Source organism: Melopsittacus undulatus, chromosome 7, assembly GCF_012275295.1.
Source record: "Melopsittacus undulatus isolate bMelUnd1 chromosome 7, bMelUnd1.mat.Z, whole genome shotgun sequence".
In the NCBI taxonomy this organism is placed as follows: Eukaryota; Metazoa; Chordata; class Aves; order Psittaciformes; family Psittaculidae; genus Melopsittacus; species Melopsittacus undulatus.
The window spans coordinates 71,178,425-71,199,049 of NC_047533.1; the positions used below are offsets into that span (position 1 = coordinate 71,178,425).

The window sequence follows — 20,625 nt, forward strand, 5'->3', positions numbered from 1 at the left end:
ATACACCTAGTATACCCAAAGCAATTCTTCCTCCTCTTCCATAGATCAAATGTTTATGGTAACGGATGCCAAAATACTAATCTTAGAAATCCAGAAAGAAAATACACTAAATGATGTTCCAAGATACATAATTTATCATGAGGGAAACATTTTTTCCTCGGAGGCAAAATAGTCCGTGTAATAAAACAATGATTCCCAGCCACTTGGGATGGACTTTCACTGAGGCTGTCCTCTGGTTCTTCTTGCCATGCTGCCTCCAAACAGCCCAGATTCTTGCCTGATGCCTTCCCATGCCTGATGACTGCCACAGTTGCTTGAACATCTGCCATCAGGATCTCACTGCCTCTCACTTCCGAGCCCCTACCACACTGCTGTTACAAGGTTTCTTGTGGATGCCCACTTCTCCCTCATCTTTCCCCTGCCCAAGGCAGTGTGCCCCCCACTTCCTTTTCTACTGTCAATCTCAGCAGTGCCAGGGCAAACCTGGGACTGATAATTAGGCACAGCTTGTTGAAGGACTTGGAACGTGGACATGCTGAGGAAAGGCAAAATTATCTCACCAAAAGTTCAAAGTAAAAGGACATCACATCAGTTCCAGCTCATTAAACACCTGTATTAGGAACTCCAGTCAGAAGTTTCAGTGGCTTTATTTCTGTTCGTTCACTGTCTTGCAGGGGTTAAATTCAAGTGGAAATGTGGTACAGAAAATTGAAGCTGTGCCTGTGTAAGACCTTCACTAAAGGGACGTCGTGTGCTTAACTTTTTGCTTTTACATTACACTTTCTATTAATTGGCTTTACCTTTTCAGAAGGTCCTTGCCTATATTAAAGAGAAGTTTTCCTCAAAGGCAAAGCAGTTCCTATTTTAGTGGGTCCTTTGATAAGTATTGTTAGACATGAAACAGTAAAGCAAGCATTGAGAGGTAAGATCTGCTTCCTGAAAAAAAGGAGAAAATAGGCTTTTGGGGAAATTACAAAGCTGACCTTACTTCTGTTTCTGACATGAAAGCATGTACTGATTTGAAGTTTAAGATATTAATGATGCAGTATTGTGAGGCTATGTCACAATTTAGTTAAAATCCATGTGATTACAAGTGGAATTAAGGGTGTTTTAAACTATTTTGCTTTTCAGTTGCCTAAGTTCTTTAGCAGCTTTTGAGTAGGAAAATAGTCGTAAATGAATTGTAACTACAGATAGAAGTCATAGTTAACCTCAGAGTTCAACAAAGCATTCTAGACTTATTTTTTTGATCATCCAAGATATTTGGGTCTGAATGTTTTTATTGATGATGAAGGAATTACCACTATCTGTTTACCAGAGACAAGTGGACACTTGTGACTTCTCTATAACCGACTATGAAATGAAATAATGTAAAGAGATGCTTGAGGACAGGAGGCAGGACAGTTTCCTGGCTAGGGAAATGGAAAGCAAGTTTGCTGATGTGAGTTTTATCATTGGCTTTACTGCTGATTTACTTGAGCAGAAGCTCTTGACAGCCCATGTCATTAATCTGTGACTCTGCTTGTCCCATCTGTAAGGTAAGAAAAATCAAAAATACCTGTTTGCTTTGTAGTTGGAATTTGTATTTCTGCATGAAAAGCAATAAAGAGAACTAAACATGATTGTCAGGAAAGGAAGATGCCATCTTTACAAAGGCAGGAATTTTCATACATTCCTATTGCGTGGCTATTTCAATTAAAGAATAATTCTCGAGGTTCCTTCTGTTATATTTGTGATCTCAGAGTCCATTTTCTCCTAAATTCTCAGTCAGTTGAGATCCCACTGGCAATTACAGTAGCTTACATTCACTGAGATGTTTATTCAGAAGTGAAATAGAAATAACTTAAATGGCATGGTGCTGACTAATTGTCTGAGAATTGGGCTTTATTTGCAACATACATGATTTCTTACATTCCTTTCATTATAGTATAAACTTGTCAGATGGAAAGATTGAAAGAACTCTTGTTTGGCTGTCAGGATAACTTCTGTCTATTGCCTGGATTGTAATGGGGCCTTTTTCTGAGATTATTTGGGACTATTGGTGAAGAAAGGGGCTTTTCATTATATGCTGAATTCTCACATTTGACTTCTGGCACAAGGAATTTGCTAAACCTAGTATGTGAGCTTAAGAAGAGTTAAAAAGTATGTACTCCTCTGTAGCTATGTACATGAAAGTGATTAGGCTGCCAGCAATTTATTTGCTTTATAGTATCTGTGGAAGTATGACAAGTACTAAATAATTATCTATAAGCATATGAAGGCTTTAGTGAAGTTTTAAAAATATAATCTTCAGTATTAATGTATTTACATAACATTTCATACAAATATCCAGAGGGGCTTGTTCATAAACCAATCATAAAATATGCAGCATTTAGAAATGAAATTTCAGGCTTTTCATCCCCCTACTTTTCTCTGCTTCTGTCTTTATGATAGAAACTCACAGTAATAGGCCCTGCCATCTGCTTCTATATATTTTGCATGAGTTTTAACATTTTGTTTTTAGAACCTGAATGATGAGTAAAATGTCAAGTCACCCAGAGAATAATCATAGGCATGACAACTCAAATGTTATCTCAGCTTGGCTGTACAAAAACTGGTTCACAGCAGGCCTGTCCTCTCACTCTGTGCAGATTGAGCAGGTACACTGTTGTTGTTAGCCAATAGGTTTTCACATACCACCACATGCTTTACCAGAACATCTCCTGTTGATTTGAATGAAAGTAATGTGGACAAAAAAACCCAGTGAACTGCAGATTTCGTTTAGAGTTTTGTGTTATGGAGGTGTAATTTGGAGTGCTGTCTTGTGACTGCTGGTTTAAATAAAATGCAGCCACCAGGTATGTCATTGAGGCAATAAGGAGGTAACTAAAAACTAAATCCCAGCAAAGAAGTAAACTCTCATTTTGCATTATGGACTTTCTGCAACCCTTTTCCCACCTTCTGTTTGAAAGCCTGGGTTGGCTGGTCAGCCCCGTAGCTGCAGTACGGTGGGGAGGTGCAGTTGAAGATAGTCTTCCAGGTTGTTTCTCTAGTTTCAGCTGCTCTTTGGTTTTCCATCATGCTGAAACTAGATTGGAGCTGACAAGCTGAGAATGTGTTAGGTGCAGAAGGCCTTCAGCTCAAAACTGCTCACACTTCTCTAACTTAATTAGGAGGGCAAGAACCATGCAGCCCATTCATATGACCTCGCTGTCAAGCTGCCCTCAGGATCCCTTCCAATTGACAACATCTACAGTTAACATAAGTGTATAGGCATATTATTTGCTTCCTACATTTTTAACTGTGCAGAGATAAAAAATTACTTAATTGAATAGGTTCCCAGCAGCTCAAGGGTGGTTTTCATATTCTTCTGTGGATTTCATACTTTTCATTAGAATAAGAAGTCTCCTGAGTGATCTTTGCACTCTCAGCCTGTGCAAAAGCCCTCATTACAATGTTGTAGGATTTTTCTCGTATTTCCTTCAGAAGTCTCAGGCTTGTTTTCAGTTATCTCCATTCTGTGCTTCATTTTAGTCATTCCTTTAGAAAGTCCCTTGTTCATAGGACATTTTTCAGGCTTTCCAGTGAAAAATGATCTTTACGTTACCAGTACTGTGCTTTGAACCTGCTTGTGCTCTTGTTGCTGGAGCTACAGTGAAGAAGATGACAGTGGGAAAGACAAGTTGCTTCCAGATCTGAGATGGCCTTAAGAAATAGGAGGCAGAAAAAGGCTGGTTCTGTCACAGATTTAATTTTTTCATTAGTATATATTTAATGAATATGCTTAGGCATAGCACTCTGGTTCACTGAAATAGTGAACAAGGCAAGCACTACTGATGGCTCAGAATTGAAACCACTCATATTTTATCAGCAAAACTCAAATTTGCAGGCCCCCAGGATAGGGACAAATGACTGTCCCATTGCTTCTGATCAGCTCCCTCAAGTACCAGCTTCCCAGAGCCAGCCCAAGCTACAAGCTTAGTGAGCTTGCTGAGGCCTCAGATACATGCTAGCAGAGGGCCAAAGAGCAGCTGTATTCTTGCACTGGTTGGTGCTGCAATCTCCCAGTGGGGCCAGGTGAAAATACTCAGCTCTGGAAAGGGAGTGGTGGGAAAGGCAAGCACAGAACTGGGACATAATGCACCAGCTGTGGTGTGTGGCCACCTCTTACTGGGAATGGAAGCACCACTGGGCCTGCTGCCTTGGGCTTTTCTTGAGGCTGGTGCACAGGGGAGCCCCTGCTATGGCCACCCTTTGCCTGATTTGGTCACCATCATGTTGTAGGTATAAGGAAACAGGCAGATGGAGATCACACTTCTGTTACATCTGATACAGATGAGCCCTGGTAAAGACCTCAAGAAGAGCTTATGTGCCCAGAAGCTTTTCAGATAAGGTGGATATTGCCTCTATCTGTAAAATGGGTAATTTTAAAGAACTGTAACTTGACTATACTATGCCTGGATCTAAAGCTGGGCTTGACTTCCATACTAACATTTTGTTTTCATTGGCGTTCCAGTTAAAAAATAATTGTAGAGAAATTACTCATATAATGAAATATCCAAAGAAACTCTTAATTAAATTGCTGTCTCATATTTTTCAGAACACCAAATTGTCATTGAATTTCAGGAGTGGGGAGCCTTCTAGACCTTTAAACCTCTGAAAAGCTCCAGTGCTTTTAACATGCTTAGTTTCTTAACATGCTTAGTTTCTTAACACGCTTAGTTAGTAATTTCTGACAATAATAATACTTCTAATCACTTCTTGTACAGTGATCACTATAGTATAATGTATGTTGACTTTGAAAACTTTGGTGTATAATTATTTCCTTTTTTTTCAACGGTACTGCATAACTATCTGCACAAGTGTGTCTTTTTGCTGTAGTTGGCCATGCACTTGTGATGTGCTCTGTTCAGTGTCACCAATCTCCAGAGTCCAATGTGCTCATAAATTACCAACCATCAAGTGCTCAGCTGAGGGCAGGTTGTCTGGAGGAAGGTGCATTCCAAGTCTCATTTTAGAGGATGCTTTTTGCACCTTCATTATGTTTTTGCTCTGCAAAGTTTATTTTGCATTGGAGAGCTAGGTTTCTTTGTTACATCTTGAACAGCAGCAGGGTGTGAGCATTTAGGAGGTCACTCTTGGAAGCAATATGTAAATCTTGGGAGTAACGAATCAAGAAGAGCATATTGAGATCAGAGTTTTCTGACTCTCAAGTTTGATGAATAATCCTTTCCCCTTTCCTCCTGCATGCATGTTTGTACTAATCTGGTGCAAGTATATGTATGCTGGCAGCCTGTGTGCTAAATGTGTGAGAAATGACTCAGAATTTGGGGAAATTTAGGATTAAGTTCTTTGATATGGAATAGGCTTCAACTAGCTTTCTGGGTTTCTTAATTTTTTTCATTACCAGTGATTTTGAAACATAACTAACATGCTATATATGTATTTGACCTGACATTAAAAAATACAATTGTAGGTCATCCTAGCTGTTCATCCTAGTGAATGGAGCAGCAGCTAGGGGCACAAGAGATCTGAATTTCATTCCTGGCTGTATCCCAGGTTTACTGAGTCATCAGTGGAAGATACTTTATCTGGAGTGTGCTTTTGTTTTCCCATTTTATGATTCAGAGAGTAAAACAATATTTAATAGCTGGTCACCTTTATGAGGAAAACAATGGAATTTGCATGTGGTTTTTGATCTTCAAACGGCAATGAAGGTATCTGTTACTACTTTGTCATATATAATGAGCTGTTTTAAAATAGCTAAAGCAATTGAAAGGACATTTACCTGTAAAAGTATCTATATTGTTATATTAGATTTGTGCCAGGTGTGTTTCCTATGCATATGTTTATATAGTGGGTTGTTTTTTGGTTTGATTTTTTTCAGGCCCTGCTTGACACTCAGAATCTTTTGAGAGCTCAGATTACAAATTTTACTTTCAACCTGGGATTTTCAGGGAAATTTTATCACACAGGTAAGACTGAAATACTGAAATTGCTTCTGTTTTGATGGGGGTTTTTGTAATATGAGGAAAGTCGAGTTTAAGGGTCTGAGGAGAGAGAAGCATTTCCTTCATAGTAGATGTATGTGTATGTATGAGACAAAAACTGATGGTATATTGGAAGAAAAAAAAGGGTCTGAGCATGATGTGAGTGATGTGGAATAAGGGGTGTATACTATCCTTTGTTCAGCTATAACATTTAACAACAGGTCTGACCAGAGTGTGTCTAATCGTATTTGTGATAAGCATTCATTGTTTTGGATTAATAGTCACTCGTCACAGTGTTGATTTCTTTGCACTCAGATCTGTTGCACTTGCTTCCAGAGTTTCAGCGTGTTGTACCTTCTTGCAGCCAGTATTTGCTGGTTTAGTGTTTTCAGCTTTAGCACCTGAGCTACAGTTTTTGTTTCACTGAACTTTATGGTAATGACTTGCAATACAATAAAATCACTGTGTGATTTTTATAATCACAGTGTGGTTGTCACCTTAATATTGTGGGAGGTGTATAATGGGAATTTTAAGCAATGACACATGGGGTTTTTTTCCTCCTTGTGGGGTCAACCTATGAAGGAGACATTCCCTCACACCCTCCGCTCCCCTACCAGGCTTTTTACAGCAGCATTTGAGAATTCCAAAGGTTTTGGATATCCTTTGGATACTTTTGAAACCTGCCTGCTGCTTTTGCTGGGAATCAGCATGTTGCCACAAATACAGCATGTATTTTACCCATGGCCATACCAGCATGAGAATGCTGTGTTTCATCTGATCTCGAAAGTTAAGCAGGGTTAGGCTTGGGTCTTGTCTAAGGTTAAAAGGCGATATGAGAGGACCACTGAGAGGTTCTTTTTTTCCCAAGGCTGGACAGCCACAAGTGGCAGGGTGTGTGGGATCATATGGGCAAGCACCTGGGCTAATGGGCCCCTCCAGTGCTTTGGCATTTCACCTCTGAACAAGTGTGAAATCCAGAAAAGTTAGCAGAACAGGTAGACAATGTGTGCTGTTGTCCTGGCAATACCAGCGAGGGACAGCTTACAGCAATGAGCTGGGGCTTGGCCTGCACCTACAGAGCATCTCTGGAAAAGAGGGGGAGAAGAGGGAGGAGTGATCGAGCAGCTGTGTGGTTCTGAGTTCCCAGCTGGGTTTAAACCACTTCAGAGGTATTATATTTTTTTTCCTTTTGCAGGGACTGAGGAGGAGGATGAAGGTGATGACCTGCTGTTGAGATCTGCAGATGAGTTTTGGTGGTTTCCCCATATGTGGAGTCACATGCAGCCTCACCTCTTCCACAATGAGTCGTCACTGGTGGAGCAGATGATCCTCAACAAAAAATTTGCCTTAGTGAGTTGTGGTTTTACATTTTATATTGAATTTGGGTATTCAGAAAACATTCCTATTTTGTTAGAAAAATCAATCTTTGTAGAATTTGTTTTAATCTCAGTGAATCGAAACAAAGTTAGGATAGAATGCTTTTTGCAGTCTGTTTTGTGCTATGAAAATTCTGTTTCTCTACAGTTTGTATTTCTTTCTCAAGTAAAGTTTAGGGGATTTTTTTATTACTTTATGAAAAATTTTGAATGAAAACATTCTTTCAGAATGAAGAATTAATATGGTCACAGCTTGGAAAGTCACTGTAGACAAAAACTTTATTTTATTATTTTTCTGAAATAAGCCATTGTTTAGATTAGAAAATGTCCACTTTTCTGAAGGAATAAACACTCCATCAAACCATGTCAAATGACTTTATGGAAACACTGCGTGTTAGGATTAACATGCCATGTTATGGCATATGTGCCGTATTTTCAAAGATGCTCTTCTGTGGTGATACAGGATAAGTTCTTTTATATTCCCACTGGATCAACTTTCTAAAAGCCTGTTTTGAAAAGCATTGCCTGTACTAATAATTTATTCACAGAAATGCATCAGTGTATCAGTGAGAATATAAGAAAATAAAAACATACCTTTAGGTATGAGGATACTAGAGAAAGAGACTTACCTTTTCTTTACAGTTAATTTCATGCATTAAAACCAAACCAGACTGCCATGCACAATACTACATATTATTTGCCTGAGGAAATTGTCGTATGTGTAAAGACATTAAGAAATGTTGTATCAGAATATCTCAGCAAACAGCTTGTTTGCCAAAATGCATCTACTATTCCATCACGTTGATTTGGCTTTTCACTTTTCAAAATGCACTGGCTGCTCTTCAGATGGCACGTCATGACTTTGTTACTTGAAAGAGCAAGGGCATTTGAAGTACCAGAGCAAAATATGTGTCAGTGAGTGTAGGGTGAAGGCATAGACATAGAAAATCAAGCACTTAAAGTTTGTATTCGAAAACTTTGCTTTAAGGAAGGTGTATGTTTTCTTTCAACTGAAGAGTACTGTAAACTGTAGCTGTACTGAGTACAGGCCAGCTCAATTTTAATGTTATCTTTAAAAAAAGTATTTCAGTAGAAGTTATAAAAACTTAAAATTTAATGATTATGTGTACAAATTCCCTTTTGTCTATGATTCTGTGTACTGTTGCAAGCTGCACTGCAAATTCAGTTATTTCTTGTAGTTCTAGTGTGACCTAAGACATCTTCTGGGATTAGTCTACAGTATGTAAGCATTAAAGTATGTTATTAGGATAATTCATATCAGCCCTGTTTTAGGTAATGTCATATTTTTTTTTCTTTACCACTCTCAATGTTCTTAATACTTACAGATACATTAAATGGTTTTCATGCCTGAAGCTATGTATAGACGTACAGACATGAAGCTATTCATTATGTTTCATTTGCTTAAAGCATTTAAATTAATAACAAAGATAAGTATCATGCTTTTTTGAAAGAGGCTAAAATTGTGCATGCCTCATGCATTATCAGACTGAATGTGTATGAAATGCTTAACTTGGGAATAACAATCACTAAGGAGTAACAGAGACACTAATACATTCAAGATGATAGGCTCATAATTAGAATGGAAGATTTTAATTGCATGTTTTATTACTGCATATTGTCAAATGTGAGGGAAAACCCCTTAAAAATCAGATTTGTTTCTAGCTAAATGAAGAAGATTAAATGGGACATTAGAAAACACAGTTTCTCACATGTTCTGTAAAGATTTTTCTTTCTAATGTGTATGTATGCTTAAGGGAAGTAGAAAAGATAAAAGAAAGAATTGAGACAACCTGTAGTAGAATAAAGTAATGTAAAGCTGTGTAACTGGTGGTGTATCCATTCTTTATCTCCATATGCAGTAAAACCAATAGGCCAGATCTTACTCCTTCCTACTTTGACAGATTACACATACTGTGCCCCAGCTGTAAACCAGCAGATGATGCGCTCCCTGCCTGGAGCAGGGTCACTGATGGGAGTTGAGATACAGAATAGTGTTCTCAACCATATCTATCTGTTGGACACACCATTACACTAGGTTCCAAGTAGCCCTTTAATGAGGAAAAAATAGCTTTCTTCCCTTGCAGGTTTCACATCTTTAAAGTCTTATTTCCCATGTTACTCCAGAGCAGAAGCAAATGCTGCTTTGTGAGTTTTTGTTTTGAGCTGTTAGTGAAGTTGTCATATTTAAATTGCAACAGATATGTCTGATACTGTATCCTGACTATCTAAGCTTTTTAAGTCCTGTGCATTAGGTTTCCTGCAGTAGTCCTTCTCCAGAAAAGGTGAAGAAAGGTGATTTTACTAAAGGTCATGCACCCATTCCTTAGTAACTAGTTTATACAAAGGAATAGACCTGAGTATCAACCAGCTCTTACCTTTGTGGACAAAGAAAGTATGATTAGAAAATATGGTGAAGATGACCATACAATCCATGTAAAACAACTTTTAAACAGAATTCAGAGATCGTGCAAAGGCAGTTATCCTGAATCATTGCAACACAACATCTTGGGGACAGTGTATTCTGCAAATCAGAATATCAACGAAATACCTGCTATATACTGTTCTTTTGAAAAGCAACCTGAAAGAAAGGAGACAAGGTACCGAAATTCATTAGAGTATATTGGAAACTAGAAACTGGAAAGAAAATATACTGAATGTCAAGAAAATGTAATACTAGCAAGGTCTGTATGTAAACAAGATGGATGCAGGAGTGTGAAGAATAGTGTGCTACAAGGGGTTGCCTGCCTAGACCATCTGCCTGTTATCCTCCAAATTTTACAAGTGGTTATCTTTTCTCCTTTTTCAAAAGGACACTAACATGGGTAAGCTGGTTTTGAACATGGTTTTGAGTGGACTAGAGGGGAAATGCAGTGACTGTCTATGAAATTAAGTTAACAATACAAGTAATTGTGTAATGGAAATCATACTTCCGTAAGTGTAGCTGCCAGATGCCACCTGTTTTGTGGAGTATGTGCCAGTAACTTTCCCTCTGAATTCTTCGTAGTTTGTGAGTAAATTCCTTGCAAAAACTTGGAGTGCTGCTTTCTGTTTAATATAGATTGAGGAAATCAACATAAAATACATCTATATCACTTTTCCCTACATACTCAAAGATAGTTGTTAAAAAAGCTTTTGTATTAAAGTCCTGTGTTTCATCTTACCATGCTGCCTTCCATCTCCCTTACATATCAGCATATTTTGATATCACCGTTATTTGCATTTCAGACCTTGATCTCTCACAAATAAAGGATTCAAGAAATGCTATAACATGAAGTTCCTAATTTTTTTTAAATCAGTGATTGTTCTGCTATGTTTTAGGAACATGGTATTCCAACTGATTTGGGCTATGCAGTGGCTCCACACCATTCTGGAGTCTACCCAGTACATGTTCAACTCTATGATGCCTGGAAAAAGGTCTGGAATATCAGAGTTACCAGCACAGAAGAATACCCACACCTGAAGCCTGCACGGTATAGACGAGGCTTCATCCACAAAAATATCATGGTGAGTTGTATTTATGATGTTCATATTACCACCACTTTACCATTTTATGAAGAACTTGTTTCTAAGTGGACAAGCATGTATCCTGAAAGTCCACATCATAAGAAGTGCATATTGCTATGCATAAGCAGCAAGATATATTTGACAGTATCTTGTTGATTAAAATCAGTCTGTTGCTGATGATGTTACTACTGATGAGGTGGCCTCCAAGCATCCCACTGTTGACAGTAAACAGGCTGCTAACTGTTATAGTCTTACTGTTAATACATGTACAGACATCTCAAGGAAATAGTCAACTTTCCATCTTTTAACAAAATACTATGGGTTGGATTTCTAGCAGGTTTTAAACTCGCATAGTACCATTAACTGCAAAAGAGTTTTGCAAGTTTGTGTCACCTGAGAACCTTGATTTTGGTGCAGAAATATTTTTTTCTTGCATTGAGCATTGCACAGTTGTCCTTGTTTTGCTCCCTGCCTTGCAGAAACATGAACTGTGTTTTGCAGTGTGGCTTAACCTCACAGCTATCCTTTGGGCCCAGGCGTTCAGTCTGGATGCGGAGCAAACACTGAGAAAGCTGAAGGAAAGCAGGCACACATTCACCACACCCCACTCCAGGCTATGAAACTGCTTTGCTGAGGTAGCCACAAATCAAGTCACACAATTCTTCTGTATTTGAACGGAGCATTGTACATTGACAGCAACATTTGCCAAAAGGGGTTGTGCACAACTGTGGAAGGTGTTATGCCAATACCATCTGGTCACCGGGGCATAGGCTATTTCTGATTCACATATTGTCATTCTTGTCTGAGAAGTGTTTCAAAACAGCTTTCAAAAATACTGGATGGTATGTTCTTGAGTAACTTTCTTTTGATGTCTGAGGGGAGAGGGGTGAAAGAGAAACATCCTAGTGTGTGTACTGTGTTACACCTCTGCCTGCACCAAACAGTTTTGGAGGGTCAAGTATCTTAGCGCAAGACTGCCACTTGGCTTATAACAGAATTGTGGTCTTGTTCTCAAGTTATCAGAGATACCTATTTTCTAAGGTATAGAAACAATAATACTCAGTTTTTGGATGAAGCAAACTAACATGACCTCCAGGCAGCCAGGAAAAAAATTGACACCATACAGATTTGAGCTACAGCAATAGCTGCATGTAAAATAGTGGGTTTGTGGATATGCTCAGAGTTGTGAAGCATTTGAAGACAACTGTTGGACTCAGAGTGCCCCAAAATATCTTTCATAAATTTTTGTAAAAACATGTAATTTGAAGACTCGTAATGAGATTTAACACAAGGACACCAGGACAAAAAATCAATTTCTAAGCACAGCTATGTGAAACCACCTGGTCTTGGAGTCTGAAGCTTCCAGTTCTTAAGGGCAAATGCATTAATATTTTACATCTTCAGGCTTATAGTGATGAATATATTCAGTAAAAATTCAGTAAAATTGTTGTGTAAGATTTCCCAGAGCATTTCACATTCAGTACAGCTTCATTCTCTGCCTCTGTGAGGAACTGTTCTCATACTTCATCAGTGAAATCCAGGAGTTTTACAGTATTTGCAAGTTTATAGCAAATGTACAAATTCCATCCATTTTGTAACAATGCAGAATTCATGACCTATGGTCACAGTATAGTGTACATCACAAAAAAGATGTTGAGAAATTAAACTACAAGAAATAAAAGAGTATCTGCAAAACCACAGTCTATGTCAAGTAAGGGATTTTTATACTTTAAAAAGTTAAGCTATAATATAATATAATGAATGTCTTAAATTGGACTAGAATGTTTGAGACCAATCCCAGTTTGATAATTATACATGAACAGCAATACTTAGCTGTTGATTTTCTATGGAAAACAGACATAATTGAAATAGTCTTCATCAAATTATATAAAGTTGATGGAAAATTTTTAAGTTCTGCTGGAAAACCTACCTGCATTTATCAGCTCTTCCTATTGAAAAGACTTATTCTTTGCACGCTTTTAATAGTATTTTAGTTTATGCTACTTTATATTGCAACTGGCCACACAAAACTTAGCAAAGCTGAATGAGAAGCACATTTATTATGTGAGCATTACCTGCAAAATTCATCCTGTGTCACTGTAGGATTATTGGTGGTGATGCCAAAGCCAAAAAAAACCCAACAAAACAAAACCAGAAAAGCCCACTAAACCCCAACAACAAAACACCAATACAATATGGACTCATAATAGTTTGGATTATGTTTCAAGTTATTTTAAGATTTTGGAAATCTTTGACCAGACTTCAAATACTTGGTTTTAGGATCAGGTGTTACAGACAAAATAGCTTTAGGAGGTTGCTGAATTGCAACTTACTACTTGATCTCCAGTTTCGAACAAAATGTGATGAATTTTTGGACATTATGATTTCATTGATAATAAAAATGTTATTTCTGTTAGTAGGTGCTATTTATTGATCTGCCAGTGTATTCAACTAGATCATGATCAACTTCTGGCAAAGCTGTGATGACAAATCTACCCAACAGTTATCGCAAAGGGATAATTTCAGTTATATGTTACTTGCATGGCATTTATTATCCTATTAAAAGTATAAATATTTTTGTTTTATGATTTCACCTTGACTCCCCACCCCTCCACCCTCACCCTCCCCTCTACCCCATAAATTCAGGTGCTTCCTAGGCAAACCTGTGGCTTATTCACCCACACGATTTTCTATAAAGAGTATCCTGGAGGCCCAAAGGAACTAGACAAAAGTATTCAAGGAGGAGAGTTGTTCTTCACAGTGGTTCTCAATCCAGTAAGTACAGTGTAATTTTTGAAATGTTGTTAAAAAATAATGAAAAGAGAAATTCCTGAATGCTTCAAGGCTAATCTGCTGGGTAACGATATCTTGCAGTGATCTCTTCTGCTTTTTCAGTTAATTAACTTCAGGTCTAATTTTATATATATTCTGTCAGTTATACAAGGATGATTTCCACTTTTCTTGACTTTTTTGTCAGTAATGCAGTAGTAGCAGCAGCCATTCATGTTGCTCTCTACGTTTGAGTAAAATAATAACCCTGAGATAAGAATTCAAGTGTTAAGGACTGACATTACTATGAGATGAGCACCTCAGGTGAAGTCCGTTCTCCTTTTCTGCCAAATTTATATTCAGAAATGTTGGGAACACTCATTTGAGGAAGTTACAAGCAAGGAGTGCATGTGGTTAATTGTTTTGAGAATTTCAGGTGCTGATTAAGAATAGTTTCAATAAAAGAATGCAAATAAATGGACCACACAGGTAATATATCTAATTAACCTTTCATTTGTCTTTAATAGAAGAATAAACAACAAACGAGGCTATGAAACTACAGAATTACTGATAGAAGAGAACTGTATAGTACTCCAAAATGGCACGGGATTAGGTCCGTGGCATCAAAACTGTCCTTTAAGACAGGCTTTTCGGGGATGTTTTCATCTGAAGTCCAAATGAAACATATAAATAAATTTACCCGTTTTATACAAATGTAATCACTAGGACTCCAAATCACTAGGAATACCAAAGGCAACAAAAAATATTTCCACTTAAATCCTTTGGAATAATATCTTAAATATTTTGTGCCCTTTTTTAGTCTTTCATAATTTAATGGAAGTGCAAAGGAGAAAAAGCTTCTGTCAGCTACTTCAGCATTTTATGTGCAGGTCTGATTTTCCAGCATCAGCTTCTTTCAGACTATAGTTTTGGTTCTTTGAGAGCAGTTACTGTGGTTTGTCTGCCTTTTTCATGTTCAGATAGCAAAATTAGGAAATAAAACTTCCCTTCCTCAGCAAATGTTGTCTGCCTTCTAGTCCCAGTCCGAACTTCAGTGATAGATACCAGTTCAGGCACAAAATGTTAACAGAGGGGAGACCTGGAAAATTCCTTGAACTGGAGGGTATTGGTACCATACCAGCTGTGGCAATATATGGATTTTAACTAACAACAAATGACACTTTAGAGGAAGACATAGAGTAACATTTTGAGTCAACACCAGCTGTATTGCATATTGAAACACAGCCACAACTTAGCCAAAAAGTATTTTACCATTTTACAACAGCAGGGAGAAAGCAAAATTTAACACGGCTGGTCAAGGCATAAGCCTTTCAAATTGAAAGAATTGGGTGGCGGAGGGAAAGACAAGCAGTGAAGCAACCATGGTTACTGGTTAATAAGTTTGATCATGCCTGCCTAACATCTCTGAATGTGACTAAAGTAATGTATTTTTATATATTACAATCAGGTCTTTGATTTGCGCATCGCAGTGTAGATTGTATGATCACCTAATTCTGAGAACTGCGATATCCCAAAAACACTGCAGGCTAAAAGAATAGAAGTTAAATGCACTGTTTTCTAAAAACAACTGTAAATGAATATGAGGCAAATATTTCCCAAGACAAATTGTTGTAATCCTTTTAAGGAATGCCTTTGAAAAGATGATGTATCTGGTTTTAATATCTGCTTATGAACAGGTTCTAAAGTTCTAAGCATCCACCTGGCACATAACCAATTTCAAGATTAGGGCTTGCATCTTTGTGGGGGTTTTTTTTAAGTGTTAAATATGTATTTATACCACTATGTGAAAGTAGGGATTGGGCAAAGATTTATGCATTAAAATGAAAACTGAAGTAACTTTAGGAATTTATCTAATTATGAGGTAGCATTTTTGATTTAATAAGCTTTTCTGTGTTTCATTAAAATAGCTGGGATATCTTAATATGAAACACACAGATTTCAGAGAATGCAAAAATTATGTTATGAGGCAATTCCTGAACATTATTTTTCATTGATGCAAAGCTAAGAAGAAGAAACATTACCTAGGAATGATCACAATGTCAGCTAAGTAATATTCTCAACTATAAGTTCATAGATACTTAGTTTCCCAAAATGGATAATACACAGGTATATCGATGTCCCTTACTCTTGAAGGCATTGACACACTGTGGAAGGAATAGAGTTGAAAATAATGCAGAGAGTTGTATAATAAAGTTGTAGAAATCCGTGGTACAGTTTCATCTAGAATGCTCCACAGACTCAAACTTACATGCAAAACTGAAAGCAGTTGACTAAACAGGACTATGAAGGACTTGGAAAGATTCCAGTTTGAAGAGAAATCAAAATGATCAAGATTGATTATATTTGAAAAGAGATGAAAAATGGAAACAGCTTTGAAATTGCATGAAGAATCTAGACAGTAAATTCTGGTTAGCTGTCTCGAAACAGGAAACCAGAGAACAGCCAGTTAAATGAGGATGAGCATTTTAATGAGAATTATGTCAAGATCTTCTTTCAAGGTAACTTTTTTGACACCAAGAACTTATGAAAATTTAAAATACAGAATTGAATTTGGTTGGATTTCCTTGCCTGTGGTAGTTGCTAAGACAGGGATTCCATATAGACTTATGCTTTATTTAACCCTTGAAAGCAGGGAAGACTTTCATAGGGGATTTTTTCACACCTCTCCCAGCAGTAGAGTATCCTGTACTATTTTCTCACATATCTCTGATGCTATCCGCTTCTGTATGCAGCATGCTGCACTAGATAAACAGGCTAAACACAGGACAGGTCTACTAGTTTTATTTTCTTTTAATGTGGAAAATTTGCTATTTTTCTAAGTGCAAAGTTTCAGTAATAAAATTAGTGAAGTAGATCAATATGAAATGGAATATCTCTACTTTCTACCAGTTCTTTAGATTTTATTCCTGAAGTTTATTCCAATTCATTAATCTGTGTGATTTAGTTTTCAAATTATGATATTGAAGGTATATTTTGATTCTAAAATCCAAGTAATCTTGTATACCAAATATTTCTTCACATAAGACTGTAATTTGAGAGATGTGGTCTAAAACAATGTTGTATGTTGCTTCTTTTCCAGTAGCATTAGTTAAGATGTGTCGGTTTAACTTTGTAGAAGGCACACATAATCCAGTCCTAAAATATGCATTGAAGTATTGAAGATACAGATCAGGAGCTTTGCTATCTTACAAGGTCAATGTATAAGGGAAAGCAACAGTTCATGAAAACATTCTATGCTTTTTCTGCTCCCAAGAAAAACAAACAGAATAGAATATAGTAATTGCATTTCACACACTTCTTTACAAAGTACTATGTGTCTACAGATCTAAAGAAAAGGGGAAATGCCCTGTGAAGAGGAGTTTGGTAAAAGCCTTCAAATGGTTGATAGCTCAACAATGAAACTAATGTGTAGCCAGCTGTGTGTTCTCCGTATGATTACAGCAGTACTGATCGAGAGGGAAGACTGTTAACGTTTTAGGCCTTGTGTCTGATTGATCTTAAAGTAATTGTAATCTTTGTATGCATTTAGTCCTAAGTAGTATTTTTCTTTAATTTATACCTCTCCCAGGTTACACTGCGTAGAGCTGCTATTAAGCTAATTGATTTACAGCAAGGGGGGGGGGAGGCAGTTATCTCCTTTAGCACTAAAAATTAGAGGATTTATGTGAGCATCAGCAGGACTTAACTGTATCTTTATGTGACTCTGAACAAGATGAATAGTCAGTGCTAGTTCAAACCAGCAGGCTTGGTCCACCTCATGGGTGAGTGAGAAAGGCAACAGTTGCATAGAATCATAGAATGGTGAGGGCTGGAAAGGACTGAAAAGATCATCAGGTTCCACCATGGGCAGGGGCACCTTCCAGTAGACCATGTTGCCCAAGGCTCTGTCCAGCCTGGCCTTGCACTGCCAGGGATGGAGCAACCTGTTCCAGTACCTCACCACCCTCACAGTAAAAATCTTCCATATATCTAACCAGAACTTCCCCTGTTTAAGTGTAAACCCGTTACCCCTTGTCCTTTTGCTACAGTCCCTGATGAATAGTCCCTCCACAGCATCCCTGTAGGCCCCCTTCAGATACTGTAAGGCTGCTCTGAGGTCTCCACGCAGCCTTCTCTTCTCCAGGCTGAACAGCCCTGAACTTTCTCAGCTTGTGTTCATACGGGAGGTGCTCCAGCCCCTGTCATCTCATCCTTTTCCACTTGTGCCCATTTTGGGAACTCTTGAGAATTCCATCAATAGTTTAGGGAGTTACTGTGAAGTGGGGCAGGGGAGGAATTCTGTTTTGCCTAGCATTTTTGTTGACTGCAGAATACAAGTATTCCTCGCCTTCCTAGCTGTTCTGCAGAAATCACTCAGACAGAGTCTCCTATTTTGTGGGTGGTATTGACAATATACAAAAAATCCTAAATAAGCAGGCAGCAGGGAAGGGCTGTGGAACAGACAGGATTACCTGTCTCGTTAGAGCTGATTCCTTGTAATGGTGTACAGTAAATGCATTGGAACTCTGGACAGTAAGAAAACTTTACCTTTCTAAGATACCATCATTATTCTCCCCTGGAAAGTCGTGTACAAGTGATTTACAGCTGTTAGTGAAGCAAGTCTCTTGGACAGTACTGCCAAAACAGGTAATGCATAATTTACAGAGAAAGGCAAAAAAGTGTTGGCAACACCTGCAAATAAACTCTGGTTTCCTGTCAGATTAATAATTCAGAACTGCACTGAATAGGCAATTTTGTTTCTTCTTCTACGTCTTCCCTGGCTATATATATAGTGAAATTATATTTATAGTGGAAACAATGCTATGTAAATCAAATTGATCTCGTTGGCTTACTGTCTTTGCAAGTGGGCAGATCCATGTCAGCTGTGAAGCCAGCAGGACAACCTGGGGAGTTGCAAGCTGTGGTTGCAAGCTGGAATCACACTGGTGGAATTGAGCACAGCTTTTCTGGAAACATACAGGTCTAAAAGGAATATCTTTCAACTGTAGATAGACTTCCAACTGTAGATGGAATATAGACTGCAATCTGATTCATTATTCTATCACTTTGTTACTGTAATGGGGCAAAACCAGCTGTTACCGAGTCTCTGTATACCTGAAACAAAACTGTTCAGAGTAACAGAGTCAGTATCAGAACTGCAGAGTGTACACAATGCCAAATTAATTGGAATATAGGCGTTCTGAGAGTTAGATGTACTCTTGTGGCCTGTAAACGTTTGTTCAGTAGCTAAAATATCAGCAATATGCTAAATTGGTAATGCATCTGGTTCTAGTGCCTAGCAGAGATCATCCTAATTATTTGTCAATCATAATTTAACTTCATTTTAAAGTGTTGTGCTTAACTTCGTTGAGCTGGAAGGCCTCAATACTGCTTTTTGATTGTTGTTGCACAGATTGGAGGGTGACACAGTGCTCATGACAAAAGTACCTTGATGACTGGTTTAATAACATAAATTTATTTGATTTCAATTGCCTGCAACAGATTCATATGCAGTTTTAAAACAAAATGATGTGCCCAGTACACAAGAAGTGTTTATTACCATTTTTTCTTATGCTAACTTTTCTAGTTCCAGATTTAAAATGCCAAAATGACACTAAATCCATTTAACAGCATCAGTGTCATTTCAAGTCTCAGTCTTCCCTTGCCTTTCCTGATGTTTGCCAAAGAAAGTAGAGCTGCCTTTTGAAAAGGGACTCCTCTCTGCTCTCGAGTCACAGTCCAAACCCGACAGCTTAATGCAGTGGTCTCCAAAGTGGGAGAATAATACATGTTGGAGCTTCAGTGTTACAAGTATATAACTTATAAATAAATATACATACCTTGGGCATGCATGTGCAGATAATTTTTACAGATAAGTGTGTGCCCTCAAAAAACTTTAGAGACCACTGGCTTAGTGGACTACTGTTCTATAGGCTTGTCATTGTTCTAGAGGGTTTTGTGCTTAATTTGTTTCACTCTTCTGTAGACATCACCATTTCTTTCCTGCATTATTACTGTGACTGAAACCACATCAGAAAGTCCTGATGCAGTATGCCATTCAGGAGGTATAAACAGAAAAGGAGTATGAAGAATAATAGTAGTGGGGTATAAGTGCAGTCTGTTCATCTGCAAAATGTTTGTGTAAAATGGGGTTTAAATATGGAACAAGGTACGTTTTGCTTATCCGGACATATGGAAGGGAGTGGGAATACTTGCAGGCTGCCCAGCACAAAGATATCCACTCTGTTATTTTCCATCAGAGCAGTTAGTCTTGCTTACCATAAATCAATCCTGTCCCAACATAGAGAAGCTTCATAATTTGACCTTCTAGACCATCACAGGGAACTTGGTAAGAAGAAGGGTGGTGGGGGAAGTATTTGCCACTGTCCTTGAATGGTTTCTCTCATCCCTGTCTTTCCAAAAAATAGAGACCACTTGACTTGAGGGGGAAGAAACCAGAAACTCAAACCTTGCACAAAGCTGGTAAGAGGGGCTTCTCACACTTGGGAATTAAGGGTAATGTCATTACTTTGGGAAGCAGGCTGGTTTTGTCAGGAAACCCACAAGTTATCAAGACTGTAGATGCTTAGTAGTGTTTTTACTGTATAATTTTAATAGGTGCAGCATCATAGTAGTTTTGATTTTGTAGTGGTCAATATATTTTAAGATATCCAGCCTGTAAAAACAACATCCCTCACTAGAAGCTGGGCAACTTGTTGCTTTTTTTTCTTTTTGTTTAAGTTGTTTGTCAATCATCTATTGTTTTCTCTGTTCCTGATATGTAAGTTAGATGATGCTGGTTCATCTTTTCTTGATACACATGATTGAATAGCAGTGGCTCAGTCTCAACACTAATTTCTTGACCTAGAAGCTATTACCTCTAATTGAGAAAGGTTGTTGTAGTAAGGAGATAAGCAGCACAGAATGAGCATTCAGAAAGGTAAAGGCTGTTTCTCCTCACTGCTTGTACTCATTTCCCTACACCT

General features: G+C 37.9%; 1 protein-coding gene across 1 annotated transcript in view; it reads left to right on the plus strand.

Annotated features, from left to right (window-relative positions):
* The window catches only part of LOC101871956 (N-deacetylase and N-sulfotransferase 3), a 55,901-nt gene that overhangs the window by 12,685 nt on the left and 22,591 nt on the right, over positions 1 to 20,625 (plus strand). Inside the window, exons 2-5 of the mRNA XM_005147938.4 lie at positions 5,867 to 5,954; positions 7,165 to 7,319; positions 10,685 to 10,870; positions 13,517 to 13,645. Coding sequence (XP_005147995.3) covers positions 5,867 to 5,954; positions 7,165 to 7,319; positions 10,685 to 10,870; positions 13,517 to 13,645 — 558 coding nt within the window. The remainder of the gene's footprint in view (positions 1 to 5,866; positions 5,955 to 7,164; positions 7,320 to 10,684; positions 10,871 to 13,516; positions 13,646 to 20,625) is intronic.